The sequence below is a fragment of the Mauremys mutica genome, chromosome 1 (genome assembly GCF_020497125.1).
Source record: "Mauremys mutica isolate MM-2020 ecotype Southern chromosome 1, ASM2049712v1, whole genome shotgun sequence".
Lineage (NCBI taxonomy): Eukaryota > Metazoa > Chordata > Testudines > Geoemydidae > Mauremys > Mauremys mutica.
The window spans coordinates 108,392,952-108,417,318 of NC_059072.1; the positions used below are offsets into that span (position 1 = coordinate 108,392,952).

The following is a 24,367-nucleotide window of genomic DNA, read 5'->3' on the forward strand; positions in this document are numbered from 1 at the left end:
CGGCTCTAGCTGTGCCTTTCTTACTGCCCTTCTCCTTCTCCTGTAGGCTGATCCAGAGGTGAAAGTAACCTGGTACAGACTGGTACGCCATGCTGGACTGGACTGGCTTACCCAGGCTGGCGATTTAAATGACCCAGGGCTACCTGCAGCAGCCAAGGCCCTTTAAATCACCTCCTGAGCCCCACTGCCGAAGCCCTGGGATAGTGGTAGCAGGGCTCAGGTGGTCCTTTAAAGGGCCGGGTCTCCCTGCAGCGGCCGGAGCCCCTGGCCATTTAAAGCCCCATGGTAGCCCTGCTGCTGCTACCCTGGTGCTCTGGCAGCTGGGCTCGGGTGGTGATTTAAAGGGCCTGGGGCTCCTGCTGCTGCAGGGAGACCCAGGCCCTTTAAAGCGCTGCCTGAGCCTTGCTGCCACTACCCTGGGGTAGCGGCAGCAGGGCTCCTGTGGGGATGTAAAGGGCCTGGGACTGCCCACCACTGGAACCCCAGGCCTTTTAAAGTGCCACCTGAGCCCAGCTGCTGGAGCACTGGTAGCTCTGCAGCTGGTAGCTCTGGGCATAGGCACTGACTCTGTGGGTGCTCTGGGGCTGGAGCCCCACAGGGAAAAATTGGTGGGTGCAACTCCCCTCCCCCCCCACAGCTCACCTCCACCTCCGGCTCCTCCCCTGAGCACTCCTCCGCTTCTCCCGCTAGCTCTCAGTGCTTGCCACTGCAAAACTGCTGTTTTGTGGCAGAAAGCGCTGGGAGGGAGGGGGGAACAGGGGGAATGCGGCACGATCGGGGAAGAGGCAGGGCCAGGGCGGGGATTTGGGGAAGGGGTCCAATAGGCGCAGGGATGGGGGGAGCTGGAGTGGGGACTTTGGGAAGGGATTGGAATGGGGGCAGGGGTGGAGTCGGGGCAGGGCCAGAGGCGAGGGAGGGGGTCGAGCACCATTGGCGCCAGGAAAAGTTGGCACCTATGGCTCCAGAGGTAATTTAAAGGCATCCTCCTCTTCTGGTTTAGGCTATGCCTCTTCCAGTTGAGGCCACACCCCTGCTGAGGACTCCGGCATACCAGTAAGTCCTTTAACTTACTCTCACCCTGGGCTGATCCATGTAATGACATTGAGGTCTCAAACTCTGCAGCAAGTCACTCACTCTGCCCATCCTTTAGGACAAGGTTGGGTGCTGTAAAAAGACTATGCAGAAAGATTGCAGGGAGTTAAACAAGAAAACCCTCAGCCTCATTGTGACTGACTGGAAAGATGGTCAGCTGATTCTTCAATGTCTATCACAGTACCTGCTGAAAGGCACATAAATCAGCTATGAAAATACTGATCACCACAAACTGACAGCATTGCTACTCACTTACCTGTTTGTTGGCTTTCAACACTGCCCTCAGGGTTGCTATCTGCTCCCGTTTTGTACTCAGCAGGGACTTCAGTTTCAGTATCTCTTCCATTAAGGCCTCCTTGTCCTTATCAATCATGGGCACCAATTCACGTGCTGCCGCACGCTGGCGTGACAGCTGCAGTGACCGATCTACAGCCTTCTGCAGGTGCTTGATTTGGTCCCGTATTATTGCATTTAGGTTGTAGATGTTCATTGGCTCTTTGCGTATGTCACTGGTGTCAGAGACTGGAGAGGAAGGAGGGGCCGTGATGACAGGAGAAATCGTAGGTGTCTTGGTTGGACTTTGTTCTTTGCCAGCCTCTATGCTCTCTTTCGAAACATGCTCAGTTGGGGTCCTGGCTTCTACCGGGGATGCCGTTCCTCTTCTGGTGAGCCGTGGAGACAGGAGCCCCCTAGGATCATCAGGTCCCTTCAGGCTCCCACTACGAGTGACTCTACTTTGCCTGTAATAGTCCAACATGACCCTATTGGGAGTTTCATTATTACACAAACATACATGGTGATAGAGCTGAGCCAGCTCTTCACTAAATGTCACCAGCTCATCCTGGGCTGTGTTGAGGGTATTATGGTTTTCATTCGCTACGCTTGTCATCCTTTGCAACTCTTTTTCTATGTGAACCATTTTCTCGTAACTTTCCTTAGTTGATTTTTCCAGGTTCGTCACCTGCTCATCATACCTCTGGATCCTGCTCTCATACTTCGCCTTTTCTTCGGTGTATGTTTCCACACATTTATTGTATTTCTCCTTTAAGGCCTTTATCTCAGCTTTAAGGTCAATCACTTCTGTCACGGCCACTTTGTATTTACACTCTAGGATCTCCAGGCCATTGATGTCTACTTCATAGTCATGAGTTTCCTCGCTGGAGTCTCGGCCCTTCTCACAGTCCAGCTCTACTTTCAGCTCCTTGTTGCTCTGCAGTCCCCTCATGGCGTTGACGTGCTCTGTGAGCCTGTGGACCCGCTCATGTTGCTCAGTCAGGGCTCCCTTTGTGTGTTCTAGCTGCGTTTGGGACTCCTGAAGGTTGGCCAGGAGAATAGCCTTTTCTCTCTCCACCTGGAATGATATAATAAAGAATATTAACATTTGAGAAGGGAATTAAACTAAGAGACCTAGACCCATAGGCCATGAAGCCTATGCCATGGCCCAACTTTTTGGCCAAGCCAAACCTCAGCGGTGCTGTGACCACGTGTGCCAGGTCACAATGCCAATCGCTCAAATTTGTCCTGGCCTCCTCTCTGTCATGACGGAGAGGCTGCTGGGACAAACATGAGTGGGACAAACCTCTTCACCAGGTTGCAGCATGATTTGCTCAAATTTGGAGGAGGTAGGTGGACGGGGTCACAGGCCAGGAGGGTCATGTTGATGGTGGGGTGCCAGAGAGGGGAAGAGAAGGGTCAGGAGGGGGGCAGGGATCTATTCCCCCACACACACTTTAAATGGTGCTCTGCAGCCCCTGTATAGGCCAGTTCTCAATCTTCATGTGCTGGTCACCAAACATTGCCAATAGCATTTCCCCCCCCGCAACTATGTAACCTAGTTGAGGTTTCAAAGCACTTGAGGAAATTTAGACACACCAGCCATTAATTTTAAAATTAAATTGTAGGTACACATATAAATCTCCTAGAGAGTCTGAAAATCTCAACTCCCCCTCCCATTTGCAGTAGTCTAATGACAGGTGGTCATTATTTCTTATTATTAGTGCTTATTTCATCAAGAGCTACCCACTTTCCTAGCAATTCTGCTTAGCTATCTAAATTGACAGTGACTGGTTTCTCATTAAATATCAGATTTATCCCAAAATATGTTCTCTGAATTTTAAACAACCACCACACATTATTCAGCCTACTTCATGATATAATGCATCATAATGATACATATACATTTCTCCCCTAAGTGTACAAATTAATGTAGGAGTTTCTGTGAAAAACTCTGCCATTCTTTCACCATCATTATTTATTTATTTATTTGGATTTTTACCAACAATTATGAAAAGCACCCTATCAGTGCTCTTGGGTATCCCTGACAATCTTTTAAAAATACATTAAACAGATGCATAAATTCTCCCAGCTCAAATGAAGTAATGCAGCAACAACATAAATAGAAATAGAAATTACAGCACACACATAATCCCCAGACGTGCACTCCACCACTATGTACCCCCACTTGGCACTCATCTCCTCAAAGACATGGGAGAAAACATGGTCCTTGCAGCACACCCTGGGGACTAAAACTGGCTCTGTTACAAACCTGGAGGTGGACACAGATGGTGTCAATCAAAAGGCAGCAATCTGTACGTGTGCTATAAAGTTTTGGGGCCACATCATCTCCTGCCTGGGAGAAGGAAAGCAGGGGCTGAGCTGCCATTGGCTCTGAGCTATATTAATTCTGTCCTAGCTTTCCACAGAGAAATCTGGAGGTTAAAAAGGAGATGGTGCCATGGAGAATGGCCATTCCTCCAGTGGTTTAATACAGAACGTCTCAAAGCAAGGGAACCAGGTTAATTGTTAGTAGTTTGGTCTCTTCAGATGCAGATTGTCATACATAAAAAAAACCCAGAAAATTTAAAGTTTCCCATGTGTCTTTGTCCAGATCAGAACTGGTGATGCAATGGAAGGTAAAAGACTGTGGGTCTATCCCTGCTCCCATGGTTTCAATGGGTGTTTTTGACAGTAATTTCAATATGTGCAGGATTAGAGTGTGGGTTGTGAGCAGGTTAGATTTAATTGTGAATGACTCTGTGTGCTCTTTGGTAGCCACTGTTGCGTCTTCCCAGCTCTCTATTTATATATTTGGAGAAAAATGCCAATTCCATCTTCGTTTTATGGGAAACAGGATTACTAAATCAGAGCTTCCTGTTTCTAAAAGCCTTTTAAAAAGCATTTCCCTCTAATAGGTATCTCCCCAACCAATATCTGGGAAAGTCAAAACAGTCTCTGCAAAATTTATATGGGGAAAAAAAGGCTTTTAAAGACTTTATAAAAAAGAATATTAATACCATTAATGTTCATTCAGTGTTCTAAAGTGAAGTTCAGACTCTCCTATAGCTAGGAATTCTGCATTTCCCAATTTAAAGGGTTAAGTGCATGATGGATGGTTTATATGTCTGCTTTTAAAACCTGGCCTCTATTTTTGCACCTGTAGTCAGCAGCAGACCCAAAATTGTAGGTGGAAAAATAGAAGCCATTTTAAAGCCTCTTTAAAATGCTTAATTCTTTTGTGTGCAGGTGGAAGAGAGACGATGGCTCTTTCTCTAACCCACTGAGTACTTAAGCAGAAAAATTGGGGCCAAATTGTATTACCGTTTTCCTCATATCTGTGTTACAACACAAACAGCACATCCACTTCCTCAGACATACAGAACTGCATTTCTGCCAGAGTTTAGTCCCCACTGGAATCTAAAGCTACTGAAGAGGTTAGTCTAATTCCATGGTTGTAGCAGGGACTTCTTCAATTCAGTCTTGGGCTCTGCCACTGCCTGAGTTTCCCCTGTTAATCAGACATCACACTGCGAGTGTTTTCGCTCTAGCCCTCCCTTTTATGACCGTCTGGTTTATTAAAAAAACAACAGTTTACAATAACACAGATCTTCCAACCAGCCTTCTTAGCTGGCTCACACCCTCGTAGTCCAATGCCTGCTGAGACTTTCTTCCTAGCAGCATGGGCGGCGTGTGGAGGTGGTATTTGTTACTCAGCTTCCTGGGTTCATCAGTAATCTTTCTGGAGTCCAGGAAGACTACTGATGAACCCAGGAAGCTGAATAGCAGATACCACCTCCTCAGCCACCCCGGAACCTGCATGGAGCATAATAAAGCAAAACCTTCGCCTGCCAAACCCCACAACCGGGGGTCTGGAAGCCGCAGCAGTGGACTATTATACCTGCCACCCATGCCAAGCAGGCTTCTGCTTCCTGCAAGTCTCTCTCTCCTCAGCCTAGTTTTCACTGACTCTCCACTCTTTAATGGAACACTGGTGTAGCCCAGTGGGCTAGCTTACCTCTATTACATTTTCTGCTTTGCATTATATTCTGCTTTATTATATTCAGCAGTAATGCAAGGAGCCTACAGGCTTGTATCCTGTAAGACATTGGTTTCAGCAGTTAGCATGAGACTTGCGGTCTACAAACTTTGGCATAGATAAACTTAGGTAACCCATAAGTTTTGGGGAACTGGAAGTAGAATGTAAGAGGGAATTTTGTCCATAATGACATCAGCCAACCATAGCAACATGAACTAACACCAGCTTCTGGAATGTTTTGGACGGAACATCCAACTGCAAGACTGCCATGGCAACGAATTGACGTATATGATAATGGGGTGAAATCATAAATATATTAACCTATAGAAAAAGGATACGGTAAAGGGAGGAAATACAAATAAGGAAGAGGGAGAAACCCCTACTGAATATGCATTAGACATGGTAACGTCAGCAGAACATATTATAAAAGTGGGAGAGAGAGAGATGTAGCCCTTGGGAGGGGCCAGAATGATGGCCATTGGTGAAGACGAGGAAGGTGACGGTGATGAGGAAGATAATAGCTAACATTTCAGGTTGTTCTGGAAGGGATGGTGTAAGTATGGATGTTCAGATGTACTTTTGAATTATCTCTGTCTACTGAGTTAGAGCATGTGTGACTTTGCTAAATGTATTACTAGATTATGTATTTGTAAATATAGAAGAGTTACTATAGTGTGAGTGTTATACCTGTGCACATTGGGGTTCCCAACTATATAATAATTTTAATAATACTGGACCTGATCTTGGGACAAGAACCTGTCTACCCTGAAAGTGATAACTGGGAGTTTTTATTCATAATCTATAGATCAGGCTATACTGACTTCCCGGGTCTGCTCTCCCTGGAATCTCTCTTCTGACTGAACTGAGGCTGCCATCATGTCTCCTAGCAGGCCTTGTTCTTAGTTGCATGCTCCTCACCACATGACCCGTCCTACTCATTCCATTCATCTGGCAAGGTGGGCTACACCCTGGCACAGATGAGGCTGAATATCAACCATCTTGAAGTGCCAGCTCTTCCTGTGACAATAACCATGTACTGAAAAGATATATGGATATTGTTACAAGAAGAGCTGGCCCTTAAAGGTAAGTAGTGCTACAGCATGAACATTAGGAGAAGTCCTTGAATTTGGCAGCTAACAGTGGATTCTACTGATACAGAAATAAAGATGGCTGCATGAGGCTCTGTAGGGAGGCGGTGTGGTTCCCTGGTGGAGCCGGAGCACTCCAAGCCTGCCCCCCAGAGGGTCAGAGGCCAGACAGGAAGTATAAGAGCTTAATCCCAGAGCTCACTCAAGAGGCAGCCGCTGGAGAGGCCGGACACCTCTGGCTAGGGTGACCAGATGCCCTGATTTTATAGGGACGGTCCTGATTTGGGGGTCTTTTTCTTATATAGGCTCCTATTACCCCCTACCCCCATCCTGATTTTTCACATTTGCTGTCTGGTCACCCTACCTCTGGCCCAGCTCCCGCCGGGGAGACTCCAGCAAACAGCGGTGGACCTGGGGACTGGCCTGACACTCGACGCGGACCAGCATGTGGGAGAGTTGCTAAGCCCACCCCTCACCAGCTACCCCAAGGATCCAATGGTGATTGACCCCCCCCTGAGGACACCACCTTGACCCAGGTACCTCCAGAGGGGGAGTTGGGAAGTAGCCCAGGGGCAGCCGACCCCAGTCTGGCTGCAGCACAGCCGGAACTCATATCAGTGTATTGTGCCCAGGATTCCCCACTGACAGCAGTGGGCCTTTGGTCGCTGCTAGGGCCCCGGGTCGAGATGCAGTGGAGTGGGAGGACCTGCCACCCCCCTCTTCCACGCCGCTCGGAGCCTGAAGCCTGAGTGTGCTATTTACCTGTGTTTGCTCAGCCCGTCTGAAAGCCTGAGCCTTGGACTCTACTGCCCCGCCCTGACCCAGGGCCTGGGCAAGTTATCTTTTAATTGTTACCTGTGTGTGCTCAGCCCCCTGCTGGACGGCTTGAGCCAGGACTCCTGCTGCCCGACTGATTCCCCAAGGGGCTGTGCAAGGACTAAGGACTCTCCAGGGAGGTGGTTCCCCGCCGCCCTGGAGAGGGATGAGCCCTGGCTAACCTCTATACAGGCTCATTGTCAAATAAAGTTTTACCATTTGTTACAGGAAGTTGGCCCTATAGAGCCACTGTATTCCAGTGACCATGACTGCTTAAACTAGTTAGAAAGAATTGACTCTTAGTACATTATTGTTCAGTGCAGACATCTACTATGGAGAAGGAAATTAATGGGAATGTTTATGATATCTTTAACAAACACAAACCAGGTTTGGAAAGGTTGCTTCTCTTGCAAAATTTCAGACTGGCAAAATAAAGAGAGAGCCTGCATGGAAATGATTATCTGTTTGTAGATACAAAAAACATAGTGTTAGAAGTAGTGTATCTGGAACCCATATGCTAACTGGTATACTAGGTGAGACATTTAAAGACATATATGGAATCAATATAAATGTATTATAATAAGCAGTACAATACTAGGCGACACTAGGATGTTACTGTGTGTTTCAGTGACTAATATATGCTTCTGCCTTAAAAAAAAAAAGCAAGAGTAAACTCCTAAATAACAATGACTTTCTGCTGTTCCTAAGTATTTCACTTTCTATAATCTGCCGTATTTTTATTTCCACCCACAGCAATCCTCTAGAAACAGGGTGTTACATTTCAGTGTTATCTGGGTTTTTTGGACAACTAAATTAGTAGTTTCACTAACTAACTTTATAATTATCTAAAACTAAAATACCAACCCAAATGAGCTGTACATGTTTCATGCTGAATACTTCTCTGCAAGGATTTCTGTTTGGGGGTATTTTCCCCCAATGTGTGTTAGCAGATTGCTTTGAACTATGGGAACCAAATTTATCATTATTATTTAGTTTGTTTACAAGCGAACTTAGCAATGAACTGATGGTGGGAAATGTGAAGAACTTCTGAACAGAAAACTTCCATTATGGAACCTGATGTCTAGTCTAATTTTCTTGGTTCTCTGGACAGAAAAGCACTGAAAGTGCTAAGGAAGCTGAAGGAGAAGGTCAGAGAGTGAAAACCCTGAACATTGTTCAACAGCCACCACATGGAATGATGAAGAAGGGTCAGCAGATCTGAAGATTTGTCTAATCCTCTCCACTCAGAAGAAAGGTGGCTATGAGGTGGGGCCTCAAGAATAAGGAGAATAAAGTGGTGGAAGGAATCACAGGGCTCTGAAAAGGACATGGATAATTCCTCTTTCCCAAAACAGAGAAGACATCTTCGCCATTAATAACCGTTAAAATTTTAATTGAGGCATGGACCTTCGCTGGGAATTGGTGAGTCATATTACTCACCTCATTTAGAAAGTGTGTCTTGTTTGCACTATTGGAATACAAGCAGTGACAGTAAGGTCTCCTCGGCACTAGCCAGGAGCTGGCCTGTCAAGAGGTATGAAGGAGTGCAGCCCCAGAGCTGCAGGAGGAATTGTACCTGCCTGAACCAATATTTTGATGTGTGTGCTACAATAGGCCTATAGTTTGATAATAGGGCAAATAAATGGCTCGTGTACAAAAATTTCAAATAGCTAAAATACACACCCTTTGGTGGAAGTGCTTATACCAACCTTTGATACATGCCTCCATGAATATATCACCACAAAGACACTGCTGAAGATAGCAAATCCTATTTTGCTGAAGCATTACCAGCATGAACATATAATTGAATCCCCATGTCCAACATAAAGAAACTTCCTGGAGGAATTCCGCACATTTAATTTGTGAGACCATAGGTGAGCTCGTGTGGCTCTAAATAGAAAGGACAGTTTACTTAAAAAGAACAGCACACACCAGCATTCTAGGGCAAACCTTTAAGTGTCTATAGCTGTTGTCCCCAAAATTTTCAGGATCACATCCCCCCTTATCCCTGTCTGTGCCCCCTCCCCCACCCCCGAGCCAGGCCGCAGCTCCTGGAAGGTGGGATTCGGACAAGGATAAGGGGGCCAAGGCTGGAGCCAGGAGCAAAGCCTTGGCCAGGCCGTGGTTGGGGGCTGAGGCTGGAGGGCGGGGCCGGAGCAGAGCTGGGAGCCGAGCGGGGCTGGGTGGTGCTCCCTCCCAGCCCCAGCACGCTGATCTATAGAAATCATGTCAGTTTTCTTGCTGTGCCTATTTTTAAAAAAAAGTTCTTAACATGCTTAGGATGCCTAGTAAGGGCAGTTGCTGTCTGTATTACACACAGTATCAAGTTGCTATGGTCAGGAATATCCACTCAACTACAAAACCTGCCCATGTATATATACTATTTGGAATACACTTAATAAAACGTGAAGAATGATATTAGGCTGGTCATTGTCAGTAGACTGACAACGTTACTGAGAATAGTTACCAAATGAATACTGTTAACACGTTTGTGTATGCTTTTCCTCACAAAACTAATTGTACAAAGTTCCAGGCACCATATCATCACTGCTTTCTTATGTCATAACCAAGATTTAGTAACGAAACAGGTAAAACAGTTAGTACTCCAGCAAAATGTCACTTAACATGTAGGGGCACTTTTTTCCCCATTGAGCATAATAAAGCGAGGTTTATTATATTCTCAATTTTACTTCTGTGCATCTCTCACTTTTTTCATGAGTCTCCCTTTAGCAGAGGGATATAGTGATGGCACCTTCCAGGATTAGGCCCAAGAACACTCAGGGTACGTCTATACTACCCGCCGGATCGGTGGGTAGTGTTTGATGTATCGGGGATCGATTTATTGTGTCTCGTCAATCCGTGAATCAACGCCTGTACTTCACCTCAGCAGGAGGAGTAAGCGGAGTAAACATGGGAGCTGCAGCAGTTGACTCGACGTTGTGAGGACGGCCAGATAAGTCAAACTAAGATACTGAAGTTGCGTATTTTAGTTCGCACCCCCCGCTAGTGTAGCCCAGGCCTCAGTTTGCACTGAGCTGACATGCTGTGCACCCCACAGGAATTGCTTAACAGCTTGCATGGTTGGACCTTTAGGCTGCGTGGCTTTGTATTATTTCTTTCTGGGATGATGATACAGATGTTGGCAACTACTACTACTACTACTGGTTTTTTTTTTTTTTATTAAGTATGTATACACTGGATCCCTTCCCAGTTCTGAGAATGCCTCCTGTGGGTATGGAGGAATGGAAAACAAACTGCTGGTATTATGCTCCCCAGTGCATCAGCAGGGGATGATAATGTGGAATACAACATTGTGTTATGTCTCAAACACCAAGAGCTCTTAGGGTAAGTATTCAACAAAAGGAACTCTTCTCCCATTTTGTTCTTTCTTGATTGAATGCCAAATCTTTTTCCAACTTAAGTTAATGGCAAAAACTCCAATTGACTGTAACAGAAGCAGAACTAAGTCTACATACACTAAGGACTAATTCAGATACCCTTACTCACATTGAATAGCACCTTAGTCCACAGTCTCACTGAAGTAAATGGGAGTAAGGTGCTACTGAACCAGTGTAATGGTATCAGAATGTGGCCCTAATTTATTCAGCAAGAGGAACTGGATCCTAGTACAGAAAGTGGTCTAGAAAAAATGAGTCATAGAATCATAGGAATGTAGGGCTGGAAGGGACCTTGAGAGGTCATCAAGTCCCACCCCTTGTGCTGAGGCAGGACAAAGTAAACCTAGACCATCATCTGACAGGTGTTTGTCCCACCTGTTCTTAAAAACCTCCAACAACTGGGATTCCACAACCTCCCTTGGAAGCCTATTCCAGTACTTAACCACTCTTATAGTTAGAACGTTTTTACTAATATCTAACTATAAATGAGTTGGCTGCTCCTATGTGCCCTCCAGTGGCCTTGTGCCTCTGCCCTGCCTTGCCCTTATTCTTCCTTTTCCAGGTCCTTTTACAGAAACTCCACACTTGCTCATCCAATCACCACCCTTATTGGGGCCTGGCTTTATTCAGACAAATAACTCAAAAGTAAAACTCAAGAGTCCCAAAAATCTGTCCTGGGGCATGGCTCTTACCTCAGAGCCTGCGGAACCAAAAGGGTTCCTTGTTGGAGTTCTTACAGGGTGACCTGCCCTGGAGTTCAGCTTGCAGCAGTCCTGCTCAGAGCTGATTCCCCTGTAAACTTCCCAGAGTCAGCCTTCTCAAACAACTGTCAGCTCTATTATAAGGAACCAGCTGCTTGAGGTTCTCTCCCCCCTGCACCAGGTGTCTCTTGTTAGCTCATATAACAAGCCTGCTCCAGACTGTGACTGCAGTTTCCTTACTCCCTCTGCTCTCTCACACTAACCTAAATTCCTTGCTGCAGATTAAGCCCATTACCTCTTGTTCTACTTTAAATGACATGGAGAACAATTGATCGCTGTCCTCTTTATAAGAGCCCTTAACATATTTGAAGACTGTTATCAGGGTCCCTTCCCAGTTGTCTTCTCTCAAGACTAAACATGCCCATTTTTCTTAACCTTTTATCATAGGTCAAGTTTTCTAAAACTTTTATCATTTTTGTTGCTTTCCGTTGGACTCTCTCCAATTTATCCACATCTTTCCTAAAGTGTGGTGCCCAGAACTGGACACAGTACTCCAGCTACTCCCCAGGGCTGAGTAGAGTGGGCCAATTACCTCACATGTCTTACATACTACATTCCTGTTGATACATCCCAGAATGGCAGACTTTTTTTTGCAGCTGCACCACACTATTGACTCGTATTAAATTTTTGATCCACTATAACCCCCGGATCTTTTTTAACAGTTTTACCACATAGCCAGTTATTCCTCATTTTATAGCTGTGCGTTTGATTTTTCCTTCCTAAGTGAAGTACTTTTCATTTCTCTTTATTGAATTTCATCTTGTTAATTTCCAACCAACTTCCAATTTGTTTGAATTCTAATCCTTTGAATTCTTTCCAGCTTGATGTCATCCTCAAATTTTATAAGGACTCTCTCCACTCCATTATCCAAGTCATTAAATAATAGTGGACCAAGGACTGAGCCTTGCAGGACCCCACTAGATATACTCTCCCAGTCTGTCAATGAACCATTGATAATTACTCTGTGAGTACGGTCTTTCAACAAGTTATGCACACACCGTTCATCTAGACCACATTTCCCTAGTTTACTTATGAGAATGTTATATGGGACTATGTCAATAGCCTTGTTAAAATCAAGTTATATCATATCTACTGCTTCCCCTCATCCACTAGGCCAGTAACCCTGTCAGAGAAGGAAATTAGGTTGGTTTGTCATGATTTGTTCTTGACAAATCCATGCTGGCTATTCCATATAACCCTATTGTCCTCCAGAGGCTTACAAACTGATTGTTTAATAATTTGTTCCAGTATCTTCCCAGGTATCAAAGTTAGGCTGACTGGTCTACAAATCCCTGGGGGTTGTCTTTGTTCCCCTTTTAAAAGATAGGTTATATTTGCTCTTTGACAGTGGTAAACCAGCTCAGGATAAAATTAACAGACCAATTCACCTGAGGGTGATCTTAAAGGCATGTCAAGAGGCATTGCAAGGTAATCAAGCTAATTCACAGTGTGTAAGTAACAAAGGAATGTTAATGGGCTTCCAAACATAAGAGGTTTCAGAGTTCATAAGAGGTTCACTTGTGTTGATAAGAATCAAGAATAGATACTAAATTAGGGTGACCAGATGTCCTGATTTTGTTTTGTTTTTTTCTTATATAGGCTCCTCTTACCCCCTGCCCCCGTCCCAATTTTTCTCACTTGCTGTCTGGTCACCCTGTACTAAATTGCATTTTGACAGGTTTCAGAGTGGTAGCTGTTAGTCTGTATCAGCAAAAACAATCATAGACTATCAGGGTTGTAAGGGACCTCAGGAGGTCATCTAGTCCAATCCCCTGCTCAAAGCAGGACCAATCCCCAGACAGATTTTTGCCCCACATCCCTAAATGGCCCCCTCAAGGATTGAACTCACAACCCTGGGTTTAGCAGGCCAATGCTCAAACCACTGAGCTATCCCTCCCCCCTAAATGAGGAGTCCTTGTAGCACCTTAAAGACTAACAAATTTATTTGGGCATAAGTTTTCATGGGCTAGAACCCACTTCATCAGATGCATGAGGTGGAAAATACAGGAGCAGGTATAAATACATGAAAGGATGGGAGTTGAACTCTCACCTTCTTGTCAACTCTCTGAAAAGAACCACTCTTATTACCACTTCAAAAGTTATCTTTTCTCCCTTGGTATCCTGCTGTTAAGTGAATTGTCTCCTAGACTGACCTCACACTTGGTAAGGCAACTCCCATCCTTTCATATAGACTTGGTGGATATCACATTGTGTTTACAAGACTGAAACCTTAGGGCTGAAGCATTCAATCTTCAAAGCAAGGCCATTAGGACTTGTCACAGACTCAAGTATCTATTCTTTTTCACACTAGATGCCCAGACTGTCTTTCTAGGAAGACACCTGTGAACTTGTTCTTTATGTCAGAGAGCTATAAATATAGATTCATGAGACTGATCCAACAGCTTTGATCTTTCTGGATGCTGTTGGAGGCTATCCCAGATACAAGACAGATCTCCCCAAATCTGCTTTGGTAAAACCCTGAGGAACTTATGGAAGGACACGAGACTTATGGAGAATTAGCAGGCATTATACCTCTGCTAACAACTGGTCTCTCAGATTCTGAACCAACTGTAATGTTTCTTATATGCTTAGAACTTTTAATAACTCTTATTTCTTTTCCTGAATTAATAAATCTTTAGTTTTGTTTTCTAAGGATTGGCTTCCAGTGCTGTTTTTGGTGAGATCTGGAAGTATCCAGTGAACCTGGGGTGAGTGACTGTTTTTTTGGGACTGGAAAAACCTAATGTTTGGTGGCTTTGGTTTTAATAACCGTACATCATAAAGTCCAGCTTCTCTGGGCTGGAATGCTAAGGGAGCTGTATGTGACTCCTTGGTAAAACTAATATAGTGATCCAGGGGTACACTTTTGTTACTGGCTTGGTAAAATCTAACTGTAGAGGGGTGTGTCTGCCCTGTTTTCTGACAGCATGTTCTGAGTTTGGCATTCTTAGCTGTGACCCACTCTATGAACCGTGACACTCTTCTCCAGTGGTTTGGAACCATGCCTATCCCCCATCAGTTCTCGAAATCTATCATCATCAGGGAGGAGCAGCTTTCGTAAGACAATACTTAAAGGGTGCTCTTCAGTTTACTAGCTAGATTTTTAAATTATTATGTTTGCTAGATCTGCAAATCTGCAAACCCTTGTGAACTCTCCTCTCCTGCCCCAACCCCATACACACTTCAAGCACTGCTGGGTCCCTTTCTCCTCTCTTCCCCTTGTTTCTGATCATTTCAGGCCATGCACGTACCCCATTCTCTCAACTGAACTTTTTTTGAGAGATCTGGAAATTAGAAAACACCTAGGCAGAAAGCTAAGAACAGGGAAAATGGATGGTGGGGAATAGGATCATAGACAAGTAAATCAGTCATTAGTGTTACAGTCTGGTATAATTATGTGGAAGTCTTTATGATTTTAAGCTGAGCTCTTACCTGCACAAGTTGCTGCTTCAATTTCTGCATTTCCGATATGTTGAGCTCACTGAAGAGATCAGAGACTGGGTGCAGAGATTCTCCTTTCCTAACTGCGGGAGTCCGGTAATCTCCATTCAGTTTCACAAGAGGCCCATGGATGTGCCCGTTCATTTTGTCATCATTATTAGGTTCGCTCCCATCCTCTGCAAACTTTAATCCATCTACCGATATATTAATGTGATTACTGTACATACTATCATTGAGGTTGATATACTGGGAGAGTTCCTTCCTCAGATTGTTCTTTTGCTCCCTTTCATTTTTTAAAGTCTCCAGGGCTTCCTCCAGTTGATGTTCGGCAATCTCCTTCAATCGGATGGCATCTTCTAGCTGGCTATTAAGCAATACTGTCTCCTCCTCAAATCGTTTAATCTCATGCTTTAAACCTTCATATTCAACCTGAATTAGACAAGACAAAGAACATTCATAACACTAAAACTTGGGTCTTAAAAACCTGCCATATATTAGCCTGATTGAACTAGGCACTAAATAGCCAAATATTACTTAAACCAGGCATTGCCAGTAGCTGCAAAGAGCATCATTCTCAGAAAATTCATGAGGAAAGGTGTACTGCATGTACCCCATTTTATTAGTTCTCGGTTTTATATTGTACTGCACACATTTTCAAGGAGTGAGAATCAGAATCTGTGGGTGATTTATTAGGACACATACTGTATTTCAGAGGTTCTCAATCTTTTTCTTTCTGAGCCACCCCCCCCCCCCACACACGTGCTATGAAAACTCCATGGCACACCTATGCCACAATAATTGTTTTTTTGCATATAAAAGCCAGGGCCAGCATTAGGGGGTAGCAAGCAGGGTAATTGCCTGGGGCCCCATGCCATAGGGGCCCCCACAAAGGTACGTTGTTCAGGTTTCAGCTTCAGCTCTGGGTGGCGGGGCTTGGGGACCTGGGCTTCAGTCCCATGCAGTGGGGCTTCAGCTTTCTGCCCTGGGCCCCAGCGAGTCTAATGCCGGCCCTGCTTGGAGGCCCCCCTGAAACCTGCTCGAGGCCCCCTAGGGGGCCCTGGATCCCTGGGTGAGAACCACTGCTGTATTTCATGCAAGAACAGTCACTGACCTGAAGCTACACTAGGAAGTGCAGCTTTATTATTAGTTATCATAAGTAACGTTTGTCTATTATGGCATTGCGTATAGATAGAGGTTAATTATACTGTTTGACTTATCACTCATAGCTATTTCTAAGGCATCTATCACCATGACATCTAATTTCTTATCCGATGTAATCACTGCGTGCCCAGTTTTTTATACTGTAGGGACATATAGGTTTGTTTTATGAAAATTATTCAATACGGTTTTATTTAAAAAATGAAAGCACAGACTAATAACCCAACCTGTTTAAAACTGCCAGATGTCCTCAAGTGGCAGCAATTTTAAAATAGAGGTTGACTTTTGCCATCTTAGGGCACTGACAGCTGGTCTTCTAGTCCTGTAGCAGGCCAGACTGAAATTCTTCCCCTCCTGAGCTGGTGTTGGCCACTCCAGTTTTCACTGAATGATAAATCTCTCACCTCATCACAGAGCAGCCACCCAGCTCCACAGGCAAGGAGCTGGATTTTCACAATACATGTGATAATGTGGCTGAAGAAAATGGCAGCTGCTTCTCCTAGAGTAACTACCATGTTTTTGGAAAGGAAGAGAGTTCCCCCTCCCATCACAACTATAGCCACTCACTGTAGCGAAGAAAATGGAGAAGCTATCTGCTATGCCAGGCACAGACAAAAATGCAGGCGAGAAAAGGAGAACTACCTGGTTCTAGGCAGTTTACTTCCAATGCTGAACAATTCACTTAGAAAATGAACCAGTTTGACACAAACTCAAAGTTTCACATCAACAGAGCCAAAGAAAGAAGCTAGTGGAAGTGTTGGTCCAAATACATTTGAGACCAGTTTGTTAAGGACCCAATCCTTCTCCCACTGAAATCAATGGTAAAACTCCCATTGATGTCAAAAGGAGTAGGCTTGGGTTCTAAATCACATTGCTGTCATGATGACCAGCCATTAAGATGGAAGAAGATCTGCATTCCTTGGCTCTCATTAGCATTCCAGCTGCTCTGATCCTCACCTCCACTATTATCCAAAAGAATTAGGAACTGACATTACCAATACAGTGGTTTAGTTCCATTGTAATTTGTTGGCAAGGAAGAATTGACATTTTTACAATTTTCTCTCCTTCCTTATGGAAAATTTAGTACTGCTACTGCAAATTGCTTTGTACATGTGATCCCCCTGCCTCCACACACAGCCCCATTGGCTCATGAGTCTGCCTATGAAGAGCAGCTTGCAGGACTTGGGACCTGTAATAATTCCTTCTTTCATCTTGTCTTGTCTTGATTGAATCACTAGCTCCAAAAAAGACAGTTCTACTCTGGGAGAGTCCTGGCTGCTGAATTGGAATGGGAAGGGTTCTTATGCTAGAATAAGCATCTGACCAGTCAAGACACAGGAATGTGTTGGACAAGAACCATTATGAAACTGACCAAGCAATTGTGGCATTCTGATTCTTCCCTCACTGATAAGCAAAGTGACACAAAAATAAAGGATGTTTAATGAAAACAAAATAGCTTTATACCTGGTACTTTTCCCCCTCAGAATAAAAATGATTAGAAGTAACTCTCAAACTTTATGGACAATAAAGACAGATATTTATTTCACCCTTGTGTCATAGGAGTGGTGTCAGAGGGTGGCGGGGGAAGGGTTGGAGAGGGGTGAGAGAAAGTTACAAGTATTTTCTGATACTACACCTGCCCCTGAATCCCTTGAACAGTTTCTGTGGCTTTACCTAATCATATTTTTAGGTTTATAGGAAATAATTTCCCAATTTTCAATTTTTTTCCAGTTCCTTGTTGCTGTACAAAAGACCCACACAAACAAAATGGAAATGTACTGACCATACACTGCAAACTGACTGATACACAAATTCCTGTTAAATCCACAAAATACATTTTAAAAAAAGGAAGAGAAAAATATTTTCTGACTAATTCCTTTCAATTTCTTTTCTGTTCATTATAAAATAGAGCCAGACAATTTTTTCACTCAAACAAAATTTTGATAAAGATTCATTAACATTTCCATTTTCCAATCAGCTCTACTTATAAAAATGGTAGCTTTAAACAGACAGTGGTATGATTTTTAATTTGATGATATTCCTTTAATATTTTTAATTTGTAAAATTCAAATTTTAAAATAAATCAGCTTAAGTAGTGCAATAATGTCTTTTGGTGGAGGAGGGAGAAATTTAGTTTTCAAGTAAATGCTGAAAAATTCCCAAGTAAACAATTCCCAAGTCAAACAATTTGGCAGACATTACTAGTTGGCAGGCATTACTAGTTGCATCTTCAGTGGATGGTCTGGAATTTTGTTTCATTTGGTGTCTACAGAAATATTTTAAAAGCAGAATTTAAATATAATACAAGGAATGGGTCCCTGCGAATAGCAAGTTCCTTTTGGGCTTGGATATTCAGTAGACAGTTGAAGACTTTTATTTGGGAGCTGGCTGAAAAGGCAGTTTTTAGAATTTGAACCTTCAGATTGCTCAGTGACATATCAAACAGCTCAGGGAATTTAGTGACTGATGGTACTGGGAATTTTTTGAAAATCTGGAGGTTTGGGGTTTATCCCAGATTTTGAGATTTGGATTTGGGGGTCACAAATCTGTGTTGCTGTTGTTTTGTAGGGAAATTAATCCTGAAAACACAGGCCCTATTAATAAAATCCAGTATCTATATTTTCTTGATTATACACATAACATAAGCGGTGAAATTCTCATGAAAATCAGAGAGACTTGCACTGTCTGAACAGTAACTGATTTTTACATTGCCATTTTTCATGGATTCTACTTCCAAATGCCTAAAAAGATTTGATCATAAAATATCAAGGACTACATAATACATGATTTTATAAATTAAAGAACATACAACACTAAGCTCTTATGAAATTTCATCTTGTAGATCAAAACTATTTTCTGAGTTACAAGAACACACAAAAAGTATTTGATACAAAAATACTGTGTTTTTTTTAAATCAATCAAAATATGCCAAATATTTTTTCCTCTTTATGGGGCCCTGGTATTCAGTTTCATTAAGAGTGAAGTGTTCTAACAGATACAAGCACTTGTGAAAAGATTCTCTTCTGGTGGAAACTATGACAGTCCATTCATGGGTCTAGTTTTCCCAAGATCTGTGCAGATCATTTCCATGAAGCTAGTGAGAATCATACTTGTGCCTCAAAGGGGGGATACAGTGGCCTGGATAATACCACTCTGATAAAGACAATCGACTGGAAATTTAGTTTTAGAAATTTATAAGTCATGGTGTCTCAATATAAGGAAAGGAAAGTATGGATCTGTTTTTATTATCTCCATGTCCCCTGTTGTGCTACCTTGTTGTTCTAAGTGCTTCACTCACCATGTCAGGATGGGTAAAATATTAGTAAAAGTTAGATAAAATAGTACTGCAAATCCTGACAGGAACAAGATAGCTTTGTTAACAAACTCCCTCTAGAAACTGTGGCAATCTTGGATACTTGATAAAAGCCCTATTTATCCCGTTGAGCACGTTAGGCCTTAAAAAGCAACTGCATGTTATGGACGCAGGAAGCAATTACAATCTGTTCGAAATGAAGGCATTGCCTTATAAATGTAATCTGGTGCTGGCATGGAATGTGTTTAAAAGAAGAAAAATATTGCCAGTTTAATCACCTGAATTGCATATTTACTGATTTATCATGACAAGACAGCACTTTTGTCAGAGGAACAAATCCCTTTTGTCCAAGACAACAGTTTTCTTGATTACTTTGCCAGCAATAAAATTTTCCACAGAAAAATTTACTATTTTTCAGAGTAACATTTCTAAATGTCATATATGTATAAGTGGGCCTGAGTTTCCCTTCACATCATTGCGAGTTGTGCACGCATATTAAGTGGAGAGCAATCCTGGATATTGTTTACAGCTGGTTGCAGTGGGGTTTTAATTTGTCATGGAACTCTCCGGATGCATTCAGCACTTTATTAAGATTTCCAGTGTGTTAGTTTGCCAATACTATATTTAACAATAACCAGCAAGATATGAAAAATCTCATACCAGATTAATTTAAAATAGGTTAAATTATGCAGTTTAAAGTCAATCAGTGTTGTATATTTTTTTTAGTCTAGCATCTAAAATCTCTTCTGTGCTTACTTGGTTCTGTTTCAGTGTGGACACCAGTTTTTGCAAAGTGATATTTTCTTCTTCAAGCTCTGTGTAATCCTGAAGAAGTCTTGCCTCTCGGAACTTGTATTCTCGAATTTCGTCTTTCATCCGTATTCTCTGCAGCTCTGCCATTTCGTTATTCTGAAGAAGAGGAAAAAAACCCCAACATATTACTATTTCATTTACAGCAGCATGAAAAGTAAACATGGCCCCAGTGTATAACAATGGCAACAAACAAGTAATCAAAATGATGTAACACTACATGTCAAAACGGCAGCATCACAATTAATATGTTGTCATACCATAGTTTCTGTACTTTGTTATACAATTGGATGCATACAAATGAGCATATATGATATGGAAACTTGAATAAAATAGTTCCAAGATTAATTTTCTCTTTAAATTAAAAAACCCTCCAGTGCTTTATCATCTCATTGCTTTTATTTGCTAAAAGCCTGGTTGAAAGGCTTAGATCAAAACACAATTGTCTACTGTTTTTCACTAAAGGACAACACACTAAATTCATACAGCAGAAAAATGAATAATGGTGTCTGTCTTGCAAAGATAACTATTAACCAAGATGAAGTAATATAAGAACCAACTTCATGTTTTGAAATCAAGTACAGGTCTTTGTGTGCTGTACTATTCAGTGAAACCTGTTGCAAGTGACTCCTCAAAGGATGGAAAACTCAGTTGTCTAACAGATGTGGTCTTCTAATAAAGCCAGAGTATTTCAGGATAACATGAGGCAGCTTCTTAAGACCAGAGTTTACCCATTAGGGTGGTCTCTTGTTTCAGGTTCTGCTGTATGTATAAAGTGGTATACGTATGTGTCATTTAGACAATAACCCTACCAGTTTTCTAGACAACATTCTTATATATGTTTCAAGAATTGCCACCAAAAAGTTATTTGACTGCATCTAATTCTAGGTTTGATTAATTTTTTGCATCCAGAGCTTGGGTTTCCTAAGGTTATTCTTTGTGGGAGATTCAGATGCTGAAGTGACCTTTAATCTCTCTAAATCATCAGATATCAGAGGCCTGATTCTAATGGTACACTTGTGTAACCCCACTGTCTTCTATGGAGTTACTCCTGATTTATAATTAGGCTTGGAATGAGTCGATTTTTATCGGTAAATGTCAACAAAAGTTGATGTCACCATACCCAAACCAATGAGAACCATTTCCTTCAATAATAATCAAACTTTACAGATAGGCAAAGTAACAAATATGCTGCTTGACAACTTATTACAGTTTGATTTAAGGGTAAAATTTTGACATATGATGTTGATAGTTTATATTTTAGCAGATATAAAGCTTTAATTTTTTGAATCTCAAAATTTACTCTCATTAACTAATTATTGTCTGACACCCATAACTTTCTGCAACTGTGAAAATTTAAATTGATAAAAATAAAAAAGTGTAAAAATAAACATCAATATTATCCATTGAAACGATAAAAAAAATAAAAATCCAATTCTGCCAACCCTATTTATAATGGAGTAGGTGAAAGTGGAATCAGCGACAGATATGGTCTTTCAGGGCAACACTGCTCTGTATGTGAGCCCCTTCAGTCCTGATTCATGGCAGTAAGGACCATCAGTTGCATCTCCCACCCCCTGCAGGAATGATGAGCACTGCAGTAGCAGTGATACCTGGGGGGCACGACGGAATATTCTACAAGAAGAAGAAAGGCTCCATTCATAATGATGGCATAGACTCTGTCTCTGCTGTGATGCCAGGAGGAGCAGAGATAGAAAATAATATAATCTATGATTTCTGCAGAGGGAGAGCAATCACAGACATTATATCTTTCTGAAAAGTTGAACATCTCTGTAAGAAACAGGCACTATAGAAATTGCATTCAGTGACCTGTGTGTATCTGGCTCTGTATGCAGTGGCAGATTAGCCACTGGGCCAACGGGGCCCATTCCCAGGGGCCCCAGCCAATTGGGGTACCCCCGCGCTCCAGCCTGCTCCACCTGCCCAGGGCTCCTGCCAGGGAGCACGGTCATAAGAATATAAGAACGGCCATACTGGGTCAGACCAAAGGTCCATTTAGCCCAGTATCCTATCTACTGACAGTGACCAATGCCAGGTGCCCCAGAGGGAGTGAACCTAACAGGTAATGATCAAGTGATCTCTCTCCTGCCATCCATCTCCACCCTCTGACAAACAGAGGCTAGGGACACCATTCCTTACCCATCCTGACTAATAGCCATTAATGGACTTAACCATCATGAATTTATCTAGTTCTCTTTCAAACCCTGTTATAGTCCTAGCCTTCACAACCTCCTCAGGCAAGGAGTTCCACAGGTTGACTGTGCACTGTGTGAAGAAGAACTTTCTTTTACTTGTTTTAAATCTGCTGCCCATTAATTTCATTTGGTGGCCCCTAGTTCTTATATTATGGGAACAAGTAAATAACTTTTCCTTATTCACTTTCTCCACACCACTCACGATTTTATATATCTCTATCATATCCCACTTTACTCTCCTCTTTTCCAAGCTGAAAAGTCTAGCCTCTTTAATCGCTCCTTTCCAAACCCATTCCAAACCCCTAATCATTTTAGTTGCCCTTTTCTGAACTTTTCCTAATGCCAGTATATCTTTTTTGAGATGAGGAGACCACATCTGTATGCAGAATTCAAGATGTGGGCATACCATTGATTTATATAAGGGCAATAAGATATTCTCCGTCTTATTCGCTATCCCTTTTTAAATGATTCCTAACATCCTGTTTGCTTTTTTGACTGCCACTGCACACTGTGTAGATGTCTTTGGAGAACTACCCACGATGACTCCAAGATCTCTTTCCTGATTAGCTGTAGCTAAATTAGCCCCCATCATATTGTATGTATAGTTGGGGTTATTTTTTCCAATGTGCCGTACTTTACATTTATCCACATTAAATTTCATTTGCCATTTTGTTGCCCAATCACTTAGTTTTGAGAGATCTTTTTGAAGTTCTTCACAGTCTGCTTTGGTCTTAACTATCTAGAGCAGTTTAGTATCATCTGCAAAACTTTGCCACCTCACTGTTTACCCCTTTCTCCAGATCATTTATGAATAAGTTGAATAGGATTGGTCCTAGGACTGACCCTTGGGGAACACCACTAGTTATCCCGTCCATTCTGAAAATTTACCATTTATTCCTACCCATTTATTCCTCTGCCCGCTTGCCTGGTGCTCCTGCTGGGGAGTGGGGTCAGGGTGGTGGGGCTTGCCCCGCTCCACCCGCCTGGTGCTCCTGCAAGCCCCTGCACCCCAATCTCCACTCCCTGGCAGGAGCACCAGGCGGGCAGGGCAAGTCCCCATGCCCTGATCCCACTTCCCCAGCAGGAGCACCAGGCAGGGGCTGTGGGGGGACTGCAAGTGGAAGGGATGGGGGGACCCCCCCATTTGCTCTGGCCCAGGGCCCTACAAAAGTGTAATCTGGCTCTGTCTGTATGTACAGATTAATTCCTAGTACATAAGGGTGTAGTGGTAAGTGTTCTCAATTCTGAGTTGATTTGCAAGACACAGATATTTAGTTTTGCATCTGGGTTAAACAAGTGTAAAATCCTAGAAGATAAAACTATAAACCACTATAAAATATGTTGATGCACAAAAAAAAAAAAAACCATGCAGTGTAGCTGCAGGAGTTCTCCTGCCAACAAAAACTTCCACCCCCACATGAGAAGCAGCTGCTTTGTCGGCAGGAGAGTGCTCCTGCTGACAAAATGCTGTTCACACGGGCGCTTTTCACCATTAAAACTTTTGTCGTTTGGAGGGGTGTTTTTTTAACACCCCTGAACAATAAAAGTTTTGCCGACGAAGTGCCAGTGCAGACATACCCTCAATTTTATCTAGATTAAGACTGAAAATAGGGGTGAATTGTCTCAAATTGGTTTTAACTGAAGTCAGTATCTGGCAGTGACATCATTTGTTTGTTAAAGGCTATAAAAAATGATGAAATTGAAGATTCTTTGTCATACTCTACCTGATCATGCTGCAGCACACCAGAATGAGACAGTTTTCCCTAGGTCTCACCTAGCTGTAAGTATACTGATCACATGTTTATGAACACTTTGTTACTGTACTGGCTGTAGTGACTGCTTATTTTTAGGCTGTCAGGCATGTTTAGAGCAATTGTATAAAATACCATTTGATGTATACATTAAATAAAGGAATTAATGGTTAAATTAGTATCTGGTGATTTCCCACATTAGTATTAATAA

General features: G+C 42.8%; 1 protein-coding gene and 1 long non-coding RNA gene across 14 annotated transcripts in view; one reads left to right on the forward strand and one right to left on the reverse strand.

Annotated features, from left to right (window-relative positions):
- BICD1 (BICD cargo adaptor 1) overlaps positions 1-24,367 on the reverse strand; it is a 303,349-nt gene that overhangs the window by 67,948 nt on the left and 211,034 nt on the right. For all 12 annotated transcript variants that reach the window (XM_044990237.1, XM_044990185.1, XM_044990269.1 and 9 more), the window contains exons 3-5: positions 20,136-20,288; positions 14,900-15,337; positions 1,349-2,443 (exon numbers count right to left, since the gene is read on the reverse strand). In XM_044990237.1, the coding sequence (XP_044846172.1) occupies positions 1,349-2,443; positions 14,900-15,337; positions 20,136-20,288 (1,686 nt within the window). The remainder of the gene's footprint in view (positions 1-1,348; positions 2,444-14,899; positions 15,338-20,135; positions 20,289-24,367) is intronic.
- On the forward strand, positions 6,925-20,443 carry LOC123351112. 2 transcript variants are annotated; one of them, XR_006573925.1, is made up of 3 exons: positions 6,925-7,028; positions 8,420-8,730; positions 20,151-20,443. It is a non-coding gene; the product is annotated as an uncharacterized LOC123351112 (long non-coding RNA). The 2 variants fall into 2 exon arrangements; XR_006573926.1 differs by lacking the exon at positions 20,151-20,443 and adding an exon at positions 10,494-10,582.